The sequence below is a fragment of the Syngnathus acus genome, chromosome 1 (assembly GCF_901709675.1).
Source record: "Syngnathus acus chromosome 1, fSynAcu1.2, whole genome shotgun sequence".
Classification (NCBI taxonomy): domain Eukaryota; kingdom Metazoa; phylum Chordata; class Actinopteri; order Syngnathiformes; family Syngnathidae; genus Syngnathus; species Syngnathus acus.
In genome coordinates, this window is record NC_051087.1 from 235,001 (window position 1) to 251,658 (window position 16,658).

Consider the following 16,658-nt stretch of genomic DNA (forward strand, 5'->3'; position numbering starts at 1 on the left):
ACGCACGGTGCGAATGGCCGACAGGCTGACGTTGTGGCCGTCCAGCGAGTACTCCAGCATCCTGGAACAGACAACAGAGCCAGAGCGCTGCAGCCTGTTAAGTCCCAGCCAGTGGCGCCCCCCCCCCCCAGACGCACTTGCCTGACATTTCCCTGGCATTAAACAAGTGGCGGCGGGCGGGCGGGCAGGCGGGCGTGCGCACGCACGCACGCACACAAAGCTCCTGCTTAATGTCAGCGCCGCACCAGTGTCAAAAACTCACCCCACCACCACGATGAAGAAGTCCAGCCGGTTCCACGGGTCTCCCAGGTAGCCGTTGTGGCCGATGATCCCCAGCGCCACCATCTTGACCAGCATCTCCCCGGCGAAGAACGCAAAGATGCCGTCGTCCAGTGCCTGGAGGGAGGGAGGCAGGGAGGGAGGGAGGGAGGGAGGGAGGGAGGGAGGGAGGGAGGGAGGGAGGGAGGGAGGGAGGGAGGAGGCTCAAGCTTCACCTCAGCCAAACCTCATTTGTCCTTTGGGCCAAGTTACCTGCAGGAGGACGGGCGTGTCGTCGCAGGGCTGGAACATCCCCAAAGTCACGCAGTTGAGCAGGATGGCCAAGATGCTGACACGCTCGAACCAGGTGGCCAAAAGGTCAAGGGTCACATTTGCAACTTTGACCAAATGACTGAACGGCAAATCCATCTCAAGGGACATTTGGGCACGTTTGCACACCGACCGGAGGAAAACAACGCAAGGCGGCAAACTGCCAATTGTGCTGCTGAATGCCAAACCACACGTGCCAGATTGGACGCACGCACGCACGCACGCACACAGGCGCACATGTTTGCGGCGGACACTTTGCTCTCAAGAGGGCGGCAAAATAATGAGAGCACAATCCTTCAGCACACAGCGAGCGAGACACCGTGAAAAGGAGGGAGGGGGGGGCAGAGGCTAATCCAGTGTCATCCCTGTGCTTACGTTGCCATGGGAACCACACTGCTCTCACCTTGGGACTCAACTGACATGAGTTGGCCAATCGGCTTCGTCTGGGCCGCCGCGGAACAAATGCATGTCAACACACGCTCACTCGCGCGCACACACACACATGCACACTTGGAACATTTGGGGCCCATTGTGCATGCACGCAAAGGGAAGCTCGCGCCTGAGACGAAGCAGCAATGCCGTTGGCTGGCTCGCTCGCTCGCTCACTCGCTTGTTTTTGCCCAAGTCGTCGAGCGCGGCCGCAGCGGGTCGGCAAAAGAAGGAAAGAGTACAAATACGAGTCGGCCGCCGATGCTTTCCGTGAAGGGACAAAGTGACGAGCGACCGGAGCGAGCGGGAGAGCGAGCGGCAGTGTTCCTAGCATGGCTGCCTGCATGGCTGCCTGCATGGCTGCCTGCATGGCTGCCTGCATGGCTGCCTGCATGGCTGCCTGCATGGCTGCCTGCATGGCTGCCTGCATGGCTGCATGGCTGAATGGCTGCCTTCCGACGCTGGCTGTAAAACACGTCCCCTTCCCCTTGTGCGTGCGTCCCCCCTACGTTGGCGGTGCGGGCGGGAAAGGTCAGGCGGATCAAAGCCACTCGCATCACTTGCCAGCCCACTTTCCACGCAAAGCCTTTGCTTACTTAAAGCATGGCGGGCAGCGAGCCCAAAGTCGTTTGTCCGCCCTTCCGCCCGCTTGATTTTGATGCCCACTTGAAATTTGCCTTCCAAAGGTGCGTTTGGGGTTTAAACAAGATTTTGATGACAGCTAAGGTGTCAAAGTGTCTCTGTCACCATTATTGCCTGGGCAGTGCCCCTCAACCGGTTACCATGGCAACACGCCGCAAACACCTTAATTGGCTGCTTGGAGGGAGGGAGGGAGGGAGGGAGGGAGGGAGGGAGGGAGGGAGGGAGGTTGGGAGGGCTGGGCGACAGCTTCGGCCTACTTTGGGCGGCCATTAAGCTCCAGCCCGTTTCGTCAAATGGAGGGATGGAGAGAGAGAGAGAGAGAGAGAGAGAGAGAGAGAAAGAGAGAGAGAGAGAGAGAGAGAGCGGCAGGGGGAGAGAAAGGGAAGTAAGCGGGAAGAAAGCAGCAGTAGAATCCACATAAACAAAAGGAAACACCTTTTCAATCTTTCATGCACTGATGAATAAGTTAGCGTGCGCGCATTTCTCGTGTGACATGAAGCGAGCACCACGTCAAAGTGGCAGGAGGGGGAAAAAAAAAAAGAAAAAAAAAAAAAGGTTGGAGCATTGCAGAAGCAAGCGGCTTTGCGGGCCCAAATTCAAGTTTGGCCGTTTGTTTGGGTTTGAAGCCGCTCTGGTACGCACGCGCTTGGGGGATCAAATGAGCATTTCAAGCCAAACATAGCATTTCAAATGAGATTTTTGTGAACGTTTCAAAGAGGCGAGCGGAAGTGAGGCCGTCACACCAGAGTTGCTAGGCAACCGGGTGATTCCTCCAAAGAGGGAGATTCCCTGCCCGAGCCGAAAACGCCGCTGGGATGGGCTCTGCAATTGGGCCCAGAAGGCAGGATTGGCAGAGTGAGCCTTACGCTGGGGGGGGGGGGGTGGGGGGGGGGGGGGGGGGGGGGGGGGGGGGGGGGGGGGGGGGGCGGCGCTTCAAACGCCGGCCGCCGGAGCCTTTCAAACCAAGGCCAAAAGGATATGGGTGGCACACGGCCCGCAGGCACCAGGACCTGGGCGGGCTGCTCTGCGTAAGCGCCAACAGAACCACTGGGGCCAGCCAGGGGTACGGCAGCTTCTCGGCTTCCTCCTCCTCCTCCGGCGACACGCGAGGCTGCGGCGAGGCCCCCCCACTGTGCGCTTCTGGTTCCGAGGCGTCCGTCATGACGGGGAGCACCTGGAAGGAAGGAAGGAAGGAAGGGAGGAAGGAAGGAAGGAAGGAAGGAAGGAAGGAAGGAAGGATGGCGCAGCGTTGAGGAAAGCCCCCTATGCCATCCGCTCACAAAACGCTTTTGGCAGCCAGAGCGCGCGCGGCCTTGCATTTCCTGGAAATCCGGGATTGATGACAAAATAGATGTTAAGTTCATAAAAAAGATGTGATCACTTTGAATATTTTCAGATGTCAATCAAACAAACTCATGTTTGTGCATGTCCAATGCTGCATATATCTTGCTTTGATGACAAGATTGGTGAGGTCGGCCCAGCGCCACCGAGATCGTGACCGAGACCGCCATCAACTGGAACTCACTCGCCAAAAGCGCCAAACCAAGCAAGCAAGCAACCAAGCAAGCTACCAAGCAAGCAAGCAAGCAAGCAAGAAACACATGACGTGCGCGGCAAGCAAGCAAGAAACACATGACGTGCGCGTGCACCTGAGCGCATTTGCATGAGCACCGTCGACAGCAAAGTCGAGTGCTGCGTGCGTGGCGAGAGGATAAGGGAGAGCAAGCAATGTCTGCTGTCAAATGACTTACAATGAACGAATCCACCGCGGCGCAGTCATCCAACATTGCTCACGAGGAGGAGCAGACACTCCAAAGGCTTTTCATGGCATGCTGCACTGACGACACACCCGCCCGGAGAGCGCGATAGCGAGCGAGCGAGCGAGCGAGCGAGCAAGCGACAGCCCGCTCGCACGCCCGCGTGCGTACAAAAAGTCAACGGCGAGACCAAAAAGTTCCTGGCGGGGCTTACCGGGGAGCGGCGTCCGTCCATCGTTACTGCGCGTCGGCCGCGCGCCCGGAACTCCTGTGGGAGCCTCGGTGCTCCATGGAGACCCCGCCTCGCGCGCGCGCGCGCGTGTGCTCACTCCAAAACAAAGATACGTAAGTACATCCACGGGTTGGATGGGGGGCATCGAAGTTAGGACCACGCGACCCCCGCCTGCCTGCCTGCCTGCCGCCTGTCTGCACGCCCTCTCGACCGCCCGCCCGCCGGCCGGCCGGGGTTCTGGAGTCAGGTAAAGGAGTTGGCCAGCACCGGGGGGAGGAACCGGAGAGTGAGGGGGAGAGACAGAGCGAGCCGAGTCAAGCTGGCTCGCTCGCTCGCTCGCGGCAACACCGGATACACTTACACCGCGAGCTCCAAAATAAGAGCCTCTTAAACTTACTTCCGGTACACGAGGCTCCCTGCTTGATTGCGAGAACACCCCCATCGTGCAACAATGAGCAATCTATCTGCTGCGTTACCTCCCAAGAAACTTTCAACGTTAACTCCTGATAAATGTCTGCTCTGCTCAAGTCTAGTTCATTGACACTACATCCACATGAATGAAGTAACAATCCATTTTTAATCATCGCTAACGACGTGAACGATTAACGCGTGCAAATCTACGAGGAATCCTTGTTCAATCCCAACAAACGAACGCTTGCGCACGACTCGCTTGACCCGCGTTGAGCCACAAGGCTATTTGTAGCATCGTTTGGCCGGCCACAAAATGACAAATGCCGACCGCACATCTGCCAGCCGGGCCCGGCAGGTGTCAGAGTTCGCTGTCACTCCGCGTCGACACCGGAAGGATTACATTTGAACAAGACGCCACGTGGTTCTGCAGCGACGGTCACGATCGCCAAACGCTCGTGTTCATTCAAAGTGACCTCGGTTGATGATCGAGCGATTGATGATGATCTTTATGAAGAGAAGAAAAAGTTGGCCTTTTGCGTTGACGTCGATGCGCGCGCACAAACCCGCGGACTGCTGACAAAGCGTTCAAGGAACTCCCGGCAAATAAAAGTGCTGTTGGTTTGGTTAGCAACAGCTGAGGTTGACTCGCTCGAATATCGGAGGAAGGCCATCCGGCCACGTTACGTAATCCTCAGAGGTACGCTTCCGCCAACTGATAACGATGATCTCACCATCGCCTCCTTCCAGCGTGACTCGCGCGCGCGCGTGTGTGTTCCGTGAACTCGCGAGTCTCTTTCGTTTTGCTTCCGCGGACTTGGTTCATGCATTTTTCACTGCGTTGCTGTCACCGCGCCGTGTTCAGACGTCGTTTTGCACAATAACCCCCCCCTGTTGCCGGTCGGTCGAGGATGAGTATCTAGGCCAAACATGATTAACGCCCCCCGTCTCCCCACATGGGTGCGTTTCCATGGCAACCAGCAAAGTGTCTCGTTTCACGCCGCTGTGACGGAGAAACACAAAGGCTGCGGGTCATTGTGGCTATTGAATCGATAGGCGCTGATCAGTCGGCGGGATTGCCATGGAGACCATCCAAGGGTACATCCCAGTCGTATCAGTACACGCCTTAAGTGGACCGGGTTCGCCACACAAAGCGTTCAATGGAGCACGCACACGCACACAAGGTTCCCCCGAGAGAGAGAGAGAGAGAGAGAGAGAGAGAGAGAGAGAGAGAGAGAGAGAGAGAGAGAGAGAGAGAGAGAGAGAGAGAGAGAGAGAGAGAGAGAGAGAGAGAGACAGAGAGAGAGAGACAGAGAGAGTGAGGCCGTGCTCCTTGTGCAAAAGGCCAGCTTCCATTCATCAGCCAGTTTTGGAATCTGGTGTGTTGTTGCACTTGGGACGGACGGCGGCTCTCCACGACGGTCCAAAACATGCACGTTCGCCCAGCGCACGGCTCCATCTCTTGCTCGACGAAATATGGACGACTAAGTTGATTATTTTTTTTTTCTTCCTCCCCCGGTAAATCTCAAGTACCTTGAGTTTATTGAACCATGCTTGAGTTTCCAAATGAAATGACGGTGAAATGCACGTTTCTTTTACAATTTGTTTGTTGATATCCTTTGTTGTCAAGAAACGATTGTTTTTGGTTATATTCAAGTGATTGTACAAACAGAGGCATTTATTTCTCCATCCAAACTAGTAAGTTTTTTTTTTATGCTGGAACCTGTTTAAAATAAAAAGGGTGGCCTAAAAAGTGGATTACACTATTTGAGAGTCAACAGAAGGTCACGTTTTGCTCACTTTGAGCTGCTGGCAAATTTGTACCGAGTTTATTACGTTTACATTGAATGTTAAATCAAAACAAGAACAAGGGCTTTCCAGGGGCAACACCTTTTAATAAAAAACAAAACAACAAACTGCAACAAGTCCTCAGTAAGAATCCTCAATTTCCGTCGAGTCAAAATCAAACTGGAAAAAACAATGACACTCGCTCAACGCCACTAAACGTTTTTTTTTTTTTTTTTTTTTTTTTTTGGGCATCCAGTGTAGCCTGATTGCACAAGAAGTGGTGGATCGAAGAGTTCTTCTCCTTCCGGAGCCTACAAACAGTTTGGCGTTTTAAGTGCAACGCAACTAAAACGCCAACGCGGAAGGAACCCCGCTGAGATACATTGCAGAGTGGCCGCATGAATTTGAAGCTGTCAAAGTGCGTCTTTACGGGCAGGGCAGGGCAGGATGGCAGCATGGCGGCAGGGCAGGATGGGATGGCAGCATGGCAGGCAAGGCTGCTGCCTGCCGTGCGCTGAAAGCTTGTGTCCCTGATTTACCCAGCGGCGTGCGTCAAGCCTTTGGGTTCTCTCTCTCTCTCTCTCTCTCCTCTGCCACAGCAGCTTTGTTGTTTGTTCTCCTTCCTCTTTTGGAGCTGCAGCACTCAAGTTTGGAGGTCGGCCCTTCAAGCCCGTGTCCTTTGTTCGGCTGCTTTTTTTGTTGGCTTCCTCGGTGTCCTCGTTTTCGCTTTCACATTCGAAGCGGCGGCCGTGTCAAGCTTTGACGCTGTCGGTTCCGGCGGGGCTCTTGGGCCGCTCCTGCTCGCCGTGACCTTCCTCCGCGTCCTTGTCTTTACTCTTCTTGTGTTTCTTCTTCTTGTGTTTCTGCTTGTGTTCGCCGCCCTCCTTGTCCTTGTCAGCCACTTTGTGCTTCTTGTGCTTCTTGTGTTTTTTGTGCTTCTTGTGTTTCTTTTTCTTCTTCTTGTCGCCACCGGCGGCGGAGGAGGAGGGCGAGTCGCTGCGGTCGCCGGAGGGGCTGCTGTCGGAGGCGTCGTCGCCCTCGCTGTAGTCAGGCACGAAGGCGGCCTCGTCTGTCTCGCGGGCCAGGTCCGAACACAGCCGCTGCCTCTTGGGCTCCGGGCCGCTGGGGTTCTTCTCCTCCTTGGCCTCCCTTCCCTCGGCTTTGGGTGTCCTTTGGCCCGCTGCCACTGCCACCGCCACCTTCCTCTCCTCTCGGGCGGGCTTGACTTTGCCGCCTTTGCTCTCGTCCTTGGGCGTCCTCTTCTTCTCCTCCTTGAGCACGACCTTCTTATCAGTTTGGAGCAGCTCCGTCTTGTGGGGAACGGGCGACGGCTCTTTGGGGGTGACTTGAGGAGCCACTACCGTTGGCGCCGCCCGTCCCTCTTCCTCCTCCTCGTCGTCGTCCTCTCGCTCCCACTTGGAGCGAGGAGGCGCCTGAACCAGGAGCTGCTGCTCCCCAGCGCTTTGGGGGCCAGCCGGCGTCACCTGCTCCAAAGTTGCCACAGAGTCGCTCTTCTTCTCACCCTCCAGCTTGGGCTCCTGAGCGGACCTGTGAGGAGGAACAAGGAAGGAAATTCAGTCAACCCTTTGAAAAATACTGTCAAAGGTATCGAGCGCTCACCTGGCGGGCTGACTAGTGGATAAGACCTTGCGACTGATCCTGGGCTTGGTCCTCACCGTTTTGGTTTCTCCCTCTTTCCCTGCGAAGGCGCCAGACAATCAATTCACATCAACCGTCCAAGTAAAAAAAAATAAAAATAATCCATCCATCCAGACTCACCATCTTTGGGAGCGGCATCTGCTTTTCTCCCGGCGGCGGCGGCGCTCTTGGCCGTCCTCTCCTTGGAAGCACTCCTGGGAAGGCCAATACCGACCGCCAAGGGTCAAAGGGCGTTTGAAAAAGCAAGCGCAGGCGGCTTTGCAATACGCACCGGTCCGATCTGGCAGCTTTGTCGGCGGAGGAAGGGGCGGTCTTCTCTTGGTCGTGTCCCTGCTTCTTGCCGATGGCCGATTTCTCCGCTATGGTCATTTTGTCCAAGCAGACGGCTCTTCCGCCAGCGCTTCCGCCGGCGCTTCCGCCGGCGCTTGCGGAGTTTTTGCGCTCCGTCTTCTGCGACTTTTCACCGCCCTCTTTCACCGCGGACACCTTCTTTGAGCTGGATCCAGACGCTCTGTCGCGCTCTTTCTCTGAAGCCAGAGTCCGATCTCGGTCAGATCCCGACGCTTTTTCTCGATCCCTATCAGAACTGGAGGCCTTCTCTCTATCCCTGTCCGAGGCTTTTGCGCGATCTCGGTCCGAACGGTCCGAACTTGCCGCCTTGGCGCGATCCCGGTCCGAACTTGCCGCCTTGGCACGATCCCGGTCCGAACTGGACGCCTTGGCACGATCCCGGTCCGAACTGGACGCCTTGGCACGATCCCGGTCGGAAGCCTTTTCTCGGTCTCGGTCTAAAGCCTTAGCCCGATCTCTGTCGGAAGCCTTTTCCCGATCCGAAGCCTTTTCCCGATCTCTGTCTGAACCTCGTTCCCGATCTCTGTCGGAGCCCGAGGCTTTTCCCCGGTCCCTGTCGGAGCCCGAGGCTTTTTCCCGATCCCTGTCGGAGCCCGAAGCTTTTTCCTGATCTCTGTCCGATGCTTTTTCCCGCTCTCGTTCCGACCGCGAGCCTTTTTCCCGCCCTCGTTCAGAACCTCTCTCCCGCTCTCTGTCCATTCTGCTGTTACTGTCCCGCTCTCTGTCGACTCCCGAGCTCCGGTCAGAGTCTTTGTCGGAGAGCGAGGGCTTGTCGCCGCCAGCTTTTTCTCTGGAGAGCGCCCCGTCAGAAGACGACAAGCGCTCCTTTACGTCCGGTCCTTCGGCAGGTTTCTCGGCATCCGGGTCGTCGGCGGATCGGTCCGCGGCGGTCTTCTCGGTGCCCGACGACGGTCTGTCTGAGACGGCGGGATTGTCTTTTTTTCCAAGGTTGAGAGGGACGCTTCTCTGGGTCACCGGCTTGACCTGGGAAAAAAAACAACAACACAGCGCTCACATGCCAATTCGCACGGCGGGCTGAAACAAACCGGAGCGGCGACGGTGCCGACGGCGCTTCTCGGGCGTGGTGCCATGTGACCCACCGGCAAGTCCATGAGAGGCCTGATAGCGCCTCGGTCTTTGTCCGCCCAGACAATCTCACGGCCCACCAGCACGGGAAGAAGCCCGGGTCTGTCGGCCGGGTGCGAGAACCTCTGTAGTCCCGACTGATGAGTGTCGTGCGGGTGCGAGAAGACCTCCGCTCCGATCGCGGCTCCATCCAGTCTGCGGAGTTTTCCAGGCGGAGACCCGAGTAAGGAGCGGCCCTCCTCACCCAAGCGTGGGGGAGGGCGGTGGAGGTAGGGGAGGGCTTGGTGAGGCAGGGGGATGAGCCCGCCGCCGTGCGGGGGGGGGTCTCTTCGCCCTCGGTTGTCGTTAGGGTGGAGAGCCGGATGCGGCAGAGGCAGGCCTTGGGAGAAGAGTGGGGGTGTCTTTAAGAGCGGCGGTCTTACAGAAACAACTTTGGACTTTTCCTTTTTAGGCAGCACGCTGGAGTTGTGGGACTCTTCGGGTTTGGCTTTGGCGGTCTTTGATGTTTTTGGGGCTGCAGCAGCAGCAGCGGCGGCGGCGGCGGGAGCAGGAGGTGTTGCGGACGAGGGCTCTTTCTTTTTGCTCATCACACAATCGCTGGTCTTCTTCTTGACTTTGTCGCTTTTGACTTTGGAAGCATCCGTCTTGGCTTTGGTCTTTGTCTTCTGAGCCCCCTTGTCCTTCTTGGCCTTGTCGCTCTTGGGCGCTGACTTGAGTGAGGGCTTGGAGGGTGCCGCGGCGGCGGCGCTCTTGGAGCCGGTCGGAGCCTTGGAGCCGGCCGTGGACGACACGGTCTTGGAAGAGACTGGGGGCGTCTTGTTTGGCGACAGGATGTCATCCATGGGTTCATCTCTGACAGGCGTGGCGTCACCCCTGTCCACAGAATTGTGCGATTGCTCGCCGTCCTCTCCGGCTTTCCTCTTTTTGACTTTCTTGGTCTTGAGGAGCTTGCCGCCGCCGCTCTTTGTCGTTGACGAGGAGGACGGCGGATTGTGAGCGGGCGCAACTTTGTCATCTCGACCTCTTCTGGTTCTGCCGCCTTGGGGGGAGTACTCCCGATGGAGCGGGGACACTCGCACTCGCTCCCTTTCCCGCACCCTATCGCGCTCCCTTTCCCTTTCTCTATCCCTTTCCCTGCTACTGCGGCCCCTGTGATAGATGGGCTGGTGTTGGTTCTCGTAATCTTTATAATATTTGTTGTACCATTCTCGGTACTCGCGCTCCCACTGCCGGTAGCTATCCCGCTCCCAGTGTTCGTGAGGGCCGGGGCTGAGAGGCTTCAGCTCATAAGGCGGCGCCGCCGCTGCCGCCGCCAAATCGCCCCGCGGCGGTGCTTTCCGACCGGCGGGGCTGCGGTTGCGGAAAGCGCCCGGAGAGCGCGAGTGAGACCTGGAGCGGAAGGGCGGCGCACCTTCCGCTCCCTCCCAAGCGGCGGTGCGGAACGAGGGCGGCGAACCGGAGCGCCGGAACCCGTAGGACCTGGAGCGAGACCTTGATCTGGAACGAGAGCGTCCGTAGCTGCGTCCGTTGCGTCGGGAGTAAGGCGAGCGGGGATACGCTCGGCCGTGGGAGCGCGAACGCGAGCGGGATCGGCTCGGCGTGTACGAGTAAGACCTCGATCTGGACCTGGAGCGAGAGCGAGTGTAAGAGCGGCTGAACGGAGAACGACTGTACGATCGGGACCTGGGCGAGAGAGAGAGAGAAAGAAAGCGAGATCAGCGCCAAGGTTGTAGCAGCAATGGCAAAAGCGGCTCACTCACTCACTCACTCACTCACTCACTCACTCACTCACTCACTCACTCACTCACTCACTCACTCACTCACTCACTCACTCACTCACTCACTCACTCACCTGGAATACGAAGGTCTCTGCCTCTTTGGTGCGTTTCGGTACTTCATCAGCTCTTTGTGGAAGTCCTTTGTGAACTCATCCAGCTTGGACGTAATGCTGCCAAATGAAAAGGTTCTATTTGTTAAACACAAGGTGAGCCAGCGTTTCAAATTGAGGAGGTTTTTTTGCGGCCGGCCGGTGTAATCACTTGTCTTGTCGGTGGTGGCGCTGTCTGTAGAAATCTTCTTTGGAGAGAGGTGGCTGAGTGAGGGCGGAGGGCAGGGGGAGCAGAGGGGGCTGGCCGCCGGGGGCTCCCCAGGGAGGGTTGACCCCCGGCGGCCCGTACACGGGCTGAGGCTGATAGCCCATGGGCGGCGGCGGCGGGAGGAGGCCGGGAGCGGCCGAGTACAGAGGCGGATAGGGCTGCGGCGGGGGCGGGTACAGGGAGGGCGACACGTAGAGGGGCGGGGCCGCCAGAGGGAGTTGGGCCGTCGGGAGGTGGCCGGACGGGGGCTCGCCTCTGCTTCTGTACGACCTACAAAAGGTACCAAATGATTTCCAAAACAATCGTAAACATGGCAATTTGAAAATGGACATCCATTTCCCGTCCGTCAATGGCTCCAATTCCCAGCAAGACTCAATGGTTTTGTGCTCACCTTTCCCAGTGTCTTCCACCTCGGTCCCTGTGAGGCTGCTGGGGGCGGGAATGTGGGCCTAAAGACAACACAAAGTGAGGCTGCTGGGGGCGGGAATGTGGGCCTAAAGACAACACAAAGTGAGCCATCCTAGCCTTTGGCCAGAATGACAAGAAAGGTGGCCGCGGTTACCTGAAAGATGAGAAGGTAGCCTGGAGGATGGCGCCGCACCCAGGAGAGGCAAGTTGTAAGCCTAGTCAAAAGACGAGAGACAAAAAGCAAGCCCTTTCTTTAGGCTGGACTTTATTCATTCATCCATCCATCCATCGTTAAAAACAACTGCCTGGCTGCCAGACAGACTGACCGACCGACCTGTGACCTGCTCTCTGTGCTTTTGGTCAGGCTGGGCTTCACGAGAGGCAGGGACGTCGGCAGTGGCAGCGGCAGCGGCGGCGGCTCTGCCTCGCTACAAAAGCAGAGCAATTGAGCGCGTGCGTTGCTTGCTTTGGGCGCCCGCTCTGTTGAGAACTCACCCTGGCGGCGGCGGCTCGTCCTGGCTCCCAGAGACCCGGGGAGAAGCGCGGCCCGCGACGGGCGGCCCAACCGGCGAGGCGGCTTTCCTTTCCTCGCTCACGTCGGCTCGGGGAGGCGGCGAAGGCGTAGGGGCGGGAAGCAGCGGCGTCTGAGGCCGAGGGGCTGTCGCGCTAGCGTGCGGCGGCTGGGAGATGTTGGCGATCAGAGGGTCCCGCTGCCTGGACGGGAGAGGCCTGTTGAGGAGGTGAGGACGCGGGGGAGGAGGGGCCGAGGGCTGGATTTGCTTGCGCCCGCGTTTGGTGTAGCCCGTCTCGTTCTTGAAGTTGTTCACCGCCTACGCGGCAAAAGCAGGCAATTTAGTCCACGCGGAAAAGGTCGGACGGCGTCTCGCTTTAAGCTGAGCAAAGGTGACCTGTCGAAGGAACTTGTTGGCAATGAGGTTGTCGGGCGACACGTCCGATTGTTTGCACGTGAAGCAGACGTGCTCGTCAGAGTCCAGCAAGGTCGTGCGGATACCTGGGCGCAAACAAAACAACAGACGGGTTTTGGAGTCCAATCTCGGCCAACGGCTGGCTCTCAATTCGGCCCGTGGCGGCGGGCGCCTCACATTCGTCACAGTAGCTGTTCCCGCAGCAAGGGATGACCACGGCGTCCGTCATCAGATCATTGCAGATGGGACACAGCAGCTCGTCCGGGATGGGGTCCGAATCGTCCTCGGAGGACGAGCGCTCGTGCGCCACGAACGGCGGACGCTCCTTCTTGCCCTGCGCGTACGCCTCCCTGCGTTCAAAGGCACATTTTGCCATCAAGGGCCCGAAAACGCACCAGAGACTCGAGCGGAGACGGCGGGGCGTACGCGTCGATGGCCGGTATGGCGTATTCGCCCGTGCTGGTCAGCATGGCTCCTTTGGCGCCGGGCTCGGCCTTCACCATGAAGCTCTGGGGAATCCCCTTGCTGGTTCTCACCTGCTTGGGACCCTCCATGCTCTTGTCCTGAACCTGACCCAAAAAGACCAAAAAATGCCATCACCTCCAGCACACTAAACGTCTACTCAAGTCAACGCGGCCGTTACCAGGAGCAAGGGGCACTGCCGAATATAGTGACCCGTCTTTCCACAACGGAAACAGAGGTAGTGAGCCGGCGGAGGTCCGACGGCCTTCTTGGAGTAACTACGGCAAAGGGGGGAAAGGGGAGAATGGCCACGTTCAAAGCAACTGCGCCATCTGCGCGTGCACCACAACCGGGCCAGAATGCTCACTGAATAGGGTCGTATTCGTGGTTGGACTGCGTCATCATGGCTTTAATCTTGTCCTCCTCGGACGCGTTGGCGTCAACCAGGTTGGCCGTCTACGACGACAACAAGCAAAAGATAAAAGGGGGCAGGCAGGCAAGCGACGTGCACGCTTATCAGCGGGCCAAAGCCTTTGGCAAACAGTGGCGCGGAACAAGCGGGCGACAATACCTTGGTGAGCTGCGCGAGCGACATAGACGGTGACGAGTCGGTCTGCGGGAGAATCAGAATACAAGACATTCAAGGTGTTACAAGACGAGCTCGCGTCGTGGCCGCTCCCTCAAAGTTGCAAGCGGACGCATTCCTAGAGCCACAAAAGGGAAACCTCGTGGCAAGTACAAAATCAAATCGACCCTCGTTAAGCTTCACGGCATTCGTTTGATTTTTTGGTCTTCCAATGTTCTGAACTACAGCTTGACACGGGCAAAGCCAATTTGTAACGGAGCGTTTCAAAAGGTGGTCCGCCGGCGTACGACTCGACGCAGAACACGAGCCAAAAGGAGATGTGCCGCCATCGCAACAATGACCGCTTTCAGCGTTGGCAACGTTTGAAAGCTCACGCTAGCCTTAGCGTTGTCTAACGCCAGCCAGCACGCAAAAGGGGCAATTTCCATGCGCAAGACCACTTTCAAAGAGAAATAAAAGGGAGGGAACCGCCCGCCCACCCGCCGGGACTGCTGGGCATCTGCGGAGGGAACACACAGGGAATGTGGTGCAAAAGCGACTCTGACAAGTCACTTGAAAACCTTTATTGACAGGCTTCTGCAGCTTACAGGACAACCACGCAGCCCAGGGGGGGAAGGAAACTACGGTTTAGCTCCCTACGCTAGTCTGGAAAGATGGCAAGCCTGGAAAGAGAGGGAGGGCGGGCGGGCGAGTGAGTGAGCGGGATGTGTGTGTGTGTGTGTGTGTGTGTGCAGTCCATGAAACAAGGCAGAGAGCCATCTTGTACATGAGAAAACAGCTGACAAATGTGACCGAGTGACATTCAAAGAGTGGATTCCACGTGCGGCATGGTCAACTTTTCCAAGCTGCCAAAAAAAAAAAAATTCTAACAAAAGAATCCGTGAAGATTCCGCATGCCCCGTTCAGCCAGTCAGCAATGAGTCATTAATGACGTTCCACGCCTTGCCGGCCGGCTTCATATTTTCACAGAAAACACAATATGGTTATCATGAGGCATTAACATTATGTGACACAAAGGTTTGCCCGAACGAAAGCGGGCTACAAAAGCCATTTCAATGTGAAACACAGGTCAGAGAAGTGCACCCGCACTTTGAAGCTAGCAAAGACAGTACAACATGAGAAAAGTGATGCTCCTTGTTGTAAACAAACAATTCAAGCGCTTTGGCGTACCACGCCCTCCCCACCCAGCACACGGAGAATCACCATCAACACAAAAGTGACACAAGGTCATCAGGAAGGCAGGCGGGCGGGAGAGAGAGAGAGAGAGAGAGAGAGAGAGGCGGCAAGGGGATCAGTGAGTGTTGCTTTTGGGGTGTGTTTGCTTTTTTTCGGGTTGGTTTGGTTACATACGGGTCTTGACGATCCCGCCGCAGACGTGTCAGAACGATCTCTGGGGAGACAACATATGAGGCATCGCTAAGTGACCACAGCCTTGATTAGCATCACGTGGAGAGATCAAAAGAACCAAAAAGAGACACATACACTATGAACGTCCTGCCAGCGGGTTTGACGCCGCCAATGGGCGTTCTGCGGACAATCACCGACGAATGCTTGGGGATGTGGGCTTCATCGTCCGTGTATTCTGTGTTCGTAAAAAAGGCAAATGGAAGGAAAAAATGGATGCAAGGAAAAGAAATACATTTCTATAACTGCCAAATTGGACAATTTCCTACTGTGACTCATTTGTTGGAACTACCTTCAAATGTGTGACTATAATGTGAGCACAATGCAAGTGACGTGGGCTGGGCGCTCGCTCGCTCGCTCACCTTCTCGCGTCTGCGCGTTGGTGATCTGCAGGTCGCAGTCTGTGGCCTTGAGGCGCTCCCTGGACATGATCTGCCGCTTCAGCTCATTTAGGGTGATGTGCAGCCCGTCGAACGTGACCGTGTTGTAGTCCAGTTTGGAGGAGAACTTGTAGTGAACACACGACATTTTTGCCACACTTTTCTTTTATCACAACAAGGGTTAGGGGAGAAAGGAGGTTTAGGGTCGGGGATAATGGATGAACGGATGGATGGAGGGAGGGAGGGATGGATGGAGGGAGACACGGGCTTCGGATGACCAAACCAACCAAACCAAAAATAAACAGCGTCAACACTCAAATCACAGGAAGGCAAACCTGGAAACTTTTTAATGCGGCAAAATGGGCTTCACCGGCCCAAAAAATGAAGAAGAAGGGAAAAAAACTGGAGGGCTAGTCAATGACGCAGAGTCCTCGATTAATCCCAACGCAAGGGATAAAAGGTCGGCGCGCCAAACGACGGCGCCATGTGCCTTTTCGTCAAGTCCTCTCGAGTCCAAAACCAAAGCGATATACACAAACAACGCCCCAAAAATCCAAGCAAAGAGGCCTCAAAATAGTCCGAGCTCGCTTCTACCGAGAGAGCGACGTTGTGGACGGCGCTCACGTCCGCCACCAGCAGTCCGTCCGCGGCAGGAGAGGAACGCAAGGGAAGGAAGGCCGCTACGTTAGCAGCTAATGTTGCTAAGCGCAGTCCAGCCAGTGCTTGGTTGGGGACGGGGGTCCCCACCCTCAGTTCTTCACAAAACAGTCCATGTCCATAAAAGAGTCCACAGAACGAGTCCACGGGATTTAGGTCGACGCTAACAACGCCCCTTAGCTGGGATGACAACTTATAGTACACGCAGAGAAAGCCTGGCGGAGAAAAACAATGGCGCCGAGCTAACAAGCTATGGCTACCGGGAGGCCTCCATTCGCCCCGAAACGCTCTCCGGGTCCATCGGGCTGTCCTTCTTCACCTCCTCGGCACGAAAACAAAAACACCAAAAAATGGTAAAAACAGAAAAGATAAAAAGGAAATGTCCTCACAAAAAGCACACGGCGGCGAAAGACGGCAACAGTTGTGGCCACTCTCGTCGCTGTTTCATCAAAATGGCGTCGAACGGAAAGGCCCGTCGTCTAAAGAGTAGCAAGCACATGACGATGAGAGGATGCACGCGTTTCATTTCCGGTTTGGGCCTACAAGTGCTAGCTGGTTCGTCACCATGTACTGATTGGGCAGTCCTTCCTTCCTTCGCGTGTTACGTTCACGTTGTCTTCCGCAACGTTTGAACATCGTTTTCTTGAAGAAAAATATGTCATATAGGAAGCGGATTCAACATACAGGTTACGTTTGAAATGGTTGAAAAGCTTAGGGAAAACAAAAAGACTAGGCAAGTCATTGTTACAGATGCAAGAGCAAGAAATGCTGTTCTTGAATGTGCGCCATAATCGGCAGC

The 16,658-nt window shown here is 56.4% G+C and overlaps 2 protein-coding genes across 7 annotated transcripts in view; both read right to left on the reverse strand.

Moving 5' to 3' along the window:
* The window catches only part of LOC119120763 (voltage-dependent T-type calcium channel subunit alpha-1H-like), a 13,847-nt gene extending 9,573 nt beyond the window's left edge, over window positions 1–4,274 (reverse strand). For 3 of the 5 annotated variants that reach the window (XM_037247972.1, XM_037247965.1, XM_037247990.1), the window contains exons 1-5: window positions 3,631–4,274; window positions 2,640–2,833; window positions 532–625; window positions 263–396; window positions 1–61 (exon numbers count right to left, since the gene is read on the reverse strand). The exon at window positions 1–61 is cut by the window's left edge and continues 37 nt beyond it. In XM_037247972.1, the coding sequence (XP_037103867.1) occupies window positions 1–61; window positions 263–396; window positions 532–625; window positions 2,640–2,833; window positions 3,631–4,090 (943 nt within the window). In that variant the 5' untranslated portion in view covers window positions 4,091–4,274. Of the gene's footprint in view, window positions 62–262; window positions 397–531; window positions 626–2,639; window positions 2,834–3,410; window positions 3,553–3,630 lie in introns of those variants that run through there. The other 2 variants (XM_037247997.1, XM_037247981.1) reach the window with 1 other exon arrangement.
* Window positions 4,275–6,535: 2,261 nt separating this feature from the next.
* LOC119120803 (E3 ubiquitin-protein ligase RBBP6-like) lies at window positions 6,536–16,349 on the reverse strand. 2 transcript variants are annotated; one of them, XM_037248020.1, is made up of 20 exons: window positions 15,185–16,349; window positions 14,901–15,000; window positions 14,769–14,808; window positions 13,404–13,445; window positions 13,200–13,288; window positions 13,014–13,110; window positions 12,797–12,939; window positions 12,548–12,720; window positions 12,353–12,456; window positions 11,940–12,274; window positions 11,779–11,872; window positions 11,599–11,659; window positions 11,428–11,530; window positions 10,980–11,306; window positions 10,793–10,888; window positions 8,955–10,623; window positions 7,775–8,838; window positions 7,624–7,697; window positions 7,465–7,543; window positions 6,536–7,392 (listed from the first exon to the last, which is right to left on the reverse strand). In XM_037248020.1, the coding sequence occupies exons 1-20, from the start codon at window positions 15,348–15,350 to the stop codon at window positions 6,597–6,599; spliced, it is 5,652 nt and encodes a 1,883-aa protein (XP_037103915.1). In that variant the 5' UTR covers window positions 15,351–16,349; the 3' UTR covers window positions 6,536–6,596. The 2 variants fall into 2 exon arrangements, with proteins under 2 accessions (XP_037103915.1, XP_037103922.1); XM_037248027.1 differs by having other exon boundaries at window positions 11,428–11,485; window positions 15,185–16,348.
* Window positions 16,350–16,658: the final 309 nt, after the last annotated feature.

Excerpts from the sequence above, each read along its gene's own strand:
- LOC119120803 (XM_037248020.1), bottom strand. The coding sequence starts at position 15,350 with ATGTCGTGTGTTCACTACAAGTTCTCCTCCAAACTGGACTACAACACG. Across the intron at positions 13,289-13,403 it reads CGCTCGCGCAGCTCACCAAG|ACGGCCAACCTGGTTGACGC; the intron begins GTATTGTCGCCC and ends TTGTCGTCGTAG. Across the intron at positions 10,889-10,979 it reads CGCCACCACCGACAAGACAA|CATTACGTCCAAGCTGGATG; the intron begins GTGATTACACCG and ends TTCATTTGGCAG.